This window comes from Gracilinanus agilis, unplaced genomic scaffold (assembly GCF_016433145.1).
Source record: "Gracilinanus agilis isolate LMUSP501 unplaced genomic scaffold, AgileGrace unplaced_scaffold58147, whole genome shotgun sequence".
Classification (NCBI taxonomy): domain Eukaryota; kingdom Metazoa; phylum Chordata; class Mammalia; order Didelphimorphia; family Didelphidae; genus Gracilinanus; species Gracilinanus agilis.
In genome coordinates, this window is record NW_025393716.1 from 1 (window position 1) to 7,741 (window position 7,741).

General features: G+C 49.5%; 1 protein-coding gene across 1 annotated transcript; it reads left to right on the forward strand.

Annotated features, from left to right (window-relative positions):
• Positions 1–1,668: 1,668 nt before the first annotated feature.
• LOC123256364 (protocadherin Fat 2-like) lies at positions 1,669–3,733 on the forward strand (the record flags this gene model as incomplete). Its single annotated transcript, XM_044684996.1, has 2 exons — positions 1,669–2,153; positions 3,213–3,733. Coding segments are annotated over 2 exons (1,006 nt in total), but the record flags the coding sequence as incomplete, so codon positions are not given.
• Between the last annotated feature and the right edge of the window lie 4,008 nt (positions 3,734–7,741).

Genomic DNA, 7,741 nt, shown 5'->3' on the forward strand with positions numbered 1-7,741 from the left:
TCCCAGCACTCTCAGGCCTGGGAGTCCCCGAACATCTCCTGTATGGCTAGCATTGTGTTAGGATGTGGAAAACAAGAGAGCAAAAACAGAATATTAAAACTGTGGACTTTAGAACATATGATTAAAAAAAAAGATGAAAATGACCTTAGAATATAGACCATGAAAGCTGGAAGGGACCTTAGAATAAAGAACTTAGAATGGATTAAACCTGGTAGGTACCTTAGAGACAATTTAGTCCAACCCTCTCAGCTTCCAGATGGGAAAACTGAGGTCACACAGTGAGCTATTGGTAGAATTGGGACATTTGGCTCCATGGCCAACATTCTTTCCACTTTTCCTGATTCTTGGACTCTAGCTGGAGCCAGGCACTACTTCATTGAGGTACAAAAGGGTTTCCCCCTCATCTGGTCCTACACAGGTCAGGGCGGTAGTTCAGTGGACAAAGTTCTAGACTCAGGAAGTGAGAGTTCAGATCTCCATTCTCTAGGAGAACTCTAGACTCATTTACGGAATATTAAGTGCTTATTGTAGGTGCAAAGCAGCAGAGGATGATAGAAAAATAAATGAGATGAGTTCATAGTCTAGTAGGGAGAGATAAGATAAGTACCTAGAGTGAGATAGGGATCAGACCTGGGATTTCCTCCTAGTATGGTGCTTCCCGCACCAGGGTAGGCTGCTATCTTCTCTAAGCTTAGTCTTGGAGAACTGTCCCGAGCATCGAGTGGTTAAGTGCCAAGGGTCATGCACAGAGCCAGTATGTGTCAGAGCTCCAAGAGAAATGTAAAGCCGACTCTATAAAAAGAGAAAAAGGCAATATGAAAGAATGGATAACACTGGCCTCAAAATAAAGCCCAAGTCCTCTGGGTAGGTGGGTGGTTCAGTGGATAGAGTCAGGAATACTTTTCTTTCTGAGTTCAAATCTAGACTCATACACTTGCTAACTGCATGCAAGACACTAAACCCTATTGACCTCAGTTTCTTCATCTGTAAAATGAGGCAAAAAAGAAAATGCAAACCACTTTAGTATCTTTGCCAAGAAAACTCCAAATGGGGTCACCAAGAGTCAGACATGACTGAACAACAAAGATCCAAGTTCTTTTTCTGAAATACATCCTGTCTGTATGACCCCAGATGGGCCACTTAACACTATTCAGTGCTCTAGGCCAGTGATGGGCAAACTTTTTAAAGAAGGGGGCCAAAGGAAAGGAAATGCTCTTGTCAGTCTGTTTCTAAGGCAGCTCTTTTGAAGTTTCATTGTATCATATCCTACTCGTTGTATTCGTCAGATTAGGAATAATGTCAGGAGGCCCGATAGAACATTTGAGGGGGCCTCATCTGGCTCGTGGACCGTAGTTTGCCCATCACTGCTCTAGGCAATGGTCTCAGACCACAAAGTGCAGAGAATGTGACAGCCTACATTGGTGGAACACTTCCTTTTAGGAATTCTCTATCCCAGTGAGATCACAGGCCCTTTCCCCACTCCTATCCATAAAAAGATGAGAAAATGCAGTGAGATCAGACGAAGGAGAACTCACTCCCACCTGAGAAGAACCAGGGTGGGCTTCACAGAAGAGGTGAATTCTCTTTTGAGGGCACAGAACATAGCAGGTGAGGGCATGAAGTCTGCTCATGGGAAGTCCCCTGACCTCACTTCTCCTTTCTCCCAAGGTGTGAGGAGACGGCCGAGTGTCCAGACGGGCCCTGTGAGACCACGACCCAGACCACGGCCCACCAAGAGCGGGGCTATGGGCAGCAGGAGATTAAGGTGATAGCTGTCGGGGTAGTGTGCGCTGTGCTTATCATCATCGTCTTCACGGTCCTTTGCTACTACTGCCACCCAGATAAGACCCACAGGCCTGTGGCCAAGGATGACCCTGACCTCTTTGCCAAGAGCGTCGGGGTGGACACTCAGACCATGCCCATTGAGCTCAACCCTCTGGACACCGGCTCCCACAACAACCTGGACTGCGCAGGGCCCGAGGCCCACAAGGTGTCGGTGGCCCCCGAGTTCCTCACCTTTGGGCCTGGGCCTGGCCAGAGGCAGCGAAGCATGATTGTGTGCAGTGTGGCCCCCAACCTCCCCCCTGCTGCACCCCCTTCCAACTCAGACAATGAGTCCATCATCAAGAGCACCTGGGCTGGAGAAGAGATGGGTCAGTGGCTCCCCCGCCCTGGGGGTGTCTAGGGAGGGTGGAAGGGGGACCACAATGGGCTTCTCCAAGGGTCTGGAAGCTTTTTTGCTTAGAGGAGTTCCTTCGGGGGTTGGCACTCTCCGTTTCCCCTATAGCATGAGGGGATGATGGTCTGTGGGTGGTTAGGGTAGGGGTCAGGGTGTCTTTTTCCCCACTAGTAAATGCTGGGCTTGTGGTGGTCATCCTTGTAGTCTTCCTGTGCTACCACCCCCCTCCCTCTGGCCTGGACACCTCATTTCTCTGTCCCTCCTTGGGAAAGGACACACTTCTCTTTTATCTCCTGCTCTTTGCTTCAGGGTTAGCTCATGTGCCTCCTGCAGGGCTCCACTCCAAAGGGAAATGTGGAGTTGGAGTAATATTAGGAGAATGGGGGAACTATGCCAGGAGCCCAGGCTGGTCTTGGTCCTCCAGAGAATGTGGCCTGGATCTTTCTTGCCTCTAGCCCTGCTCCCAGATGCTGCCCAGCCTCTGACATGGAAGCTGGAATCGTCTCTAGGTCTCTGGCCAAGGTGGATTTGACTGGAAAAGCCAATGCCTCAGCCCTCTGAAATCTGGTTTCCTAAACATCCCTAAGGGGAAGCGGGCTGTGACAGGACCCAGCCCCCTCATCCCTCTTCTCACTCTGGCCTTTGGGGTAGGAGCCCTGGTTGGAACAAGGGCAGATCTAAAAGCAGCGTGTATCCTGTAGTTGAAGGGACACTTCAGTTTGAATCCTGTCTCTCCTCCTTACTCATTAAGTCTTTCTCTGGGACTCAGTTTCCTCATCTGTAAAATCTGGGTCTTTTCTAGTCTATGGCCCTTTCTGAACCCTGATTCCTACCTGCCAAATGAGCACTCCAGTTCACCACTGCCCAGACTTTGCCATCCCTAACGCATACCCTCCTAGCATCTTCTTCCCCCTCTCTGCTGTGGCCTCCTCATCTTTATCTTCCACCCCATCTTTCACGGTCACTTGTTGGTCAGAGTTTGGGAAGAAATCCTGGAGGGCTTTGAACTGATTGTCTCGTCTTTTCTTTCCAGTGTACCCGGCAGAAGCTACCTTCTGGGCCCCTTCCTATGCGCCAGCTGAGCTTCAGGAGTATCCCCGGTACGAGGTGATCCAAGGCCCAATGCCAGCTTCACCCCATCGTGGTCCACCTCCTCCTGCGGACCCTGAGCCACCTGCTCTCTATGGAGGCTTCCCCTTCCCACTGGAGTCAGCTAACAAGCGGGCCCCCATACCACCCCGATATAGCAACCAGAACCTGGAGGACTTCCTGCCCCTGCAGCCCCCCAGCCCAGACCCGAGGGAACGTCCACATAGCCCTTGCCCCAATGAGTACACAGCCATCAGCTACTACCCTTCTCACCTGCTGCAGCCCGGGGGCCCCCTCTACCCCACCGAAGGGGCCTACAAACGGGTGAGCGTCCGGCTCAGTGTGGCCCAGCCCTCCTACGCGGACTGTGAGGTGGTTCCCTGCCCACCAGGTCGCCCGCTGCACTACGAGGGCTCGGACATGGTGGAGAGTGATTACGGCAGCTGCGAGGAGGTCATGTTTTAGCTGCAGGGCCACAGAGGAGGCCAAGAGCGGGACAGGAAGGGGGACAGGGACTTGGCCCTTTGGACACTTTCCTTCCTTCCTTCCTCAAGGAAGAGCACGCTACCATGCCCTGCCTCCTCCTGACAGCTCTGCAGGTGCCACAGCACTTAGCCTGGGGTGTGGGAGGCACCGTGGGCATTGGGTGTTACAGCTCCAGAGACGGCCCCCAGCCCCTAGAACACCAGGCGAGCACAGACCAACTGCCCAGGAAGACTTCGCCTGGGGTGGAGAAACACGTCTTGAATTCAGGCTGAGGAAGCAATGCTTTTTTTGTTGTTTTTTTTCTCCTCAGTCTTTAAGGCAGATGGGTTGGTCTCCAGTTTAGCTCAACCAGGGCTACATTTTTAGATGATCCATGGCCCTAACTAATATCATTCCTCCAGGATGGTGGTGAAGCCAGGTGCCAAGGAGCTACAAATACTACTCTGTAAGGACAGGCCTGGCCCCGCTGCTCAGAGGCCTCAGTGGCCCACCACTCCTGGGCGCACAGGTCCCAGACCCAGGAATAATATGAAAACCTATCGTGACTTTCTGGCATGGGTGAAAAGACAGAGGGGTGGGGATTGCCCAGATCTTCCATCCCTTTGAGATATACGCTAAGGGTCCGTCTCTTCAGGAAGCCCATGAAGCCAAAAAGACAGTCATTCATTTTGAGGCATATTTCTCTGCCCTTAGTCTCTGGGGCCTGCTGCATTCATGAAGGCAGGGTCTGGGACACCCATTTGGGGCAGGGTGCCTGCCAGTAGACTCCCTCCCACTGACTGCTCTCAGGCCTCATGGGGCTCGCCAGGGCTGCCCGCTATTTCCAGACCCCTCCTCTAGGCCTGCCAATCCCAGTATTCTGTGAGGTGATGCCACACTCGTGCATGGAGGTGTCAGTGTGGGTGTGCACGTGTACACATGTCCATTTGTGTCTAGTAGATGTATATAGCTGGGAGAAGGAGTGGGGATGGGGACTTGGGCCCCTGGCTGCCCCCCACCTCCCATCCCTCACTAGGGTCCGCTGCCTTTTCGTGTGTCGTCTCTGGAGGTGAAGAAAATCGGGGGGGCTTCCGCAGAGCATCTTGCGTTGATTGCTGTGTGGCTGTGGAAGTCTACCTTGGAATGCAATAAATGGGATGTGTGGGAGTGTGTCTGTGGATGTGTGTGAATGGGTTTATTTTTTTTTTTTTACAATAAAAGAGAACTTTTATTTTACTTTCTGAAATTTCTTGGCTTTTCTTGCCTGGCTTGAGTTAGGCAGGTGGGAGAGTACACGGAGGGCATGATGGCGCCTCCTTGGTTGGCTCTGGAGGCCATGACGCAGATTCCAGTGAACCACACTGTCTGCCTTCAGTCTGACATGCATCCATTTAGTCCTTCTGCAGGCCCAGCCCTGAGCCAGGTTCTGCGACAAGAGGAAAGACAGTTTGTGGTCTCTCTAGGGAGATGAGTGCATAAGCCCATGAAAAGGCAACATCATCAGGCAGTGCCTGATGACTGAGCCAGAGGGGAGTGATGGAAAGGGGGCTGCCTTTGGAGTTAGAATCCTGGTAGTGCACCACTGTGAAACTGAGGATGCCATTTTTAACCTCACTAGGCCTCAGTTTTCTCATCTGTAAAATGGGGGTAATAACACAATTCTATATTCATGAACCTTAAAGTGCTATAGAGAAATGTGAGCTTTGGTTTAACTTGATTTACACTTTGAATGGTAGGCAGGATTTAGTGAGGGAGGAAGACTTGGAGCAGAGGCCTACATTTCTCTGGACCAGGTCTGGATAAATGAATGAGACTCAGGGTGTGCATGGGCAGGAGTAAAGACAAGAGGAAGGAGGCTGGTCTTGCTGGAGTGGAGGGTTCACAGAGGACAGGGTATGTTGAGGAAAAAAAGTTAATACTATTACTATACTCTGAGATTTGGGCTAGTTTGCCAAAAGCAGTTTCACTTATTATTAATTTTAGCCTGGAGGTGGGAGGTCCTGGGTTCAAATATGGCCTCAGACACTTCCTAGCTGTGTGACCCTGGGCAAGTCACTTCACCCCCATTGCCTAGCCCTCACTGCTCTTCTGGTTTGGAACCAATACTTAGTATCCAATCTAAGACAGAAGGTGAGGGTTTAAATCATTATTATTAATCTATGCCCAGATCATTTATAAATTGGAGAGAGAAATGTTCAAATTGGTATAGTCTCTCCCTTTCGCCCTGCTCCTTTCTTTCCCCTATTACATGACTCTAACCCAAGACAGTTTTAGGTAACATTTATAAGAATCTTAAACAAAGAAAAGTCAAGAGTCAAGTCAAGAAGCATTTACTATGCACCTACTATATGCCAGGTACTATAAAAGTGATGGAAATACAAAAAAAGGGAAAAAAGGGCAAAAATAGTCCTTGCCCTCAAAGAGCTTATAACCTGATGGGGGGAAACAACATGCAAGCAACTGCCTACAAAGGTGATTTCAGAGACAGCACTGGCTTTAAGAGGGATGGGGAAAGGCTCCTGGCAGAAAGGACCCCCATCCTTATCTAAGGGTCCCCTATGGCAGTCACACCCCTAAGATTTTTTAAAGCAGACTCCAGGGAGCATTTCCTCTTCTAAGCCCTGGGATGGAAGATGAGAATCCAGGCCTTCTGGAGTCAGAAGTGGCATATGTAGCCTTATGTACATAGGACACTGGATATCCCTCCTTCGGGAGCCACTGAGGCAAAAGGCAGTCTCTAAGACCCTATGTGCCTGGGTCAATCCGTCATACTGGTTGCTGTAGTGCCCTGAAAGGGCATTTATGGAAATTCTGCCTTTAGTTATCCTTACAACCTCCGTCCACTTCCTGTGTGCCCTGATCCTACCCACCAGCACCTCCAGCCTCTCCTAGGATCATGCTCTGCTCTCCAACTTTACCATAATCAAGGATTATGCTTCTGTTTGGCCCCCAAAATAGAACAAGAATTGATGAGCAGGAGATACGAGAAGACTATTTCAACTCAATAAGGAAGAACTTTTCTAATGCTTATACTATCTATCGATGACACAAGCTCCTTGGAGATGTTTGCTCCCTACTGGAGGGGGGAGTAGCCCCAATCAGGGGTTCTGTAACAGTATGGGGGAAGGTCTTGTTGAAGTTAATTCCAGTTCTGAAGCTCTAACAGCTTATTGGTGGTTACAATCACCTCCCAGCTAGCCTACTCCCCAAAGTCAGTGATAGATTTAGAGTCTAAATCTATCTAAATTTTAGACCATTGTGTTTCTACCTCAACCCTCCACCCCCACATCCTTTTAGAGTTACCAAAGAGCCTGGCCACCAGAGGGCATTCTGAAGTCAAACTAGGGAAGAAACTTAGATTCCTTCTCAGGTAAACTTTCTTTTTCTGCATTGTCACCTATAATTGGATGCTGGCATTTATTTCAAGAAGAGAATGGTTATTAAACAATAAAAAACTCTCAGTGCAAATGGGAATCAGCATCTCTTCCAGGTCAGTGTTTATCAAACAGCAATCCCTTAATTTCTTAGCCTCCTTAGAACCTCTGCTCCCAGATGTTTCTCTCTTTGATGGGCCTTTGTAGATTCAAAGGAAGTGAACTCATCAGTTGTCTCTGGCTGGGAGCCCTGATGCTCAGTGTGGTATTGACATGGATGTTACTAGCAAAGTAGCTTGTAATCTAAGAAGCCTTGGAGGAATGATTGCAGGATCGAGTTCCCAACAACTATTAGCAACGATAGGAACACCAGTATAACAGGGTAGTCAAGAAAGCAAATGCATGGGTGGTATGGGGGCCCGCTCAGTGGATTAAGAACCTGGCCTGGAGTCAGGAGGCGCTGGGTTTGAATGTGATCTCAAGTCACTTTCTAGGTGTGTGATTGGGGCAGGTCACTCAAGGTTTGAAGAGGGGGGAGGGGAGGAAGGGAGAGGGAGAAAGAGAAAAAGAAGGAAGTAAGGAAAGAGAAAAAGAAAGAAAAAGAAAGAAAAGTGAAAAAAGAAAGGAAGGAAGG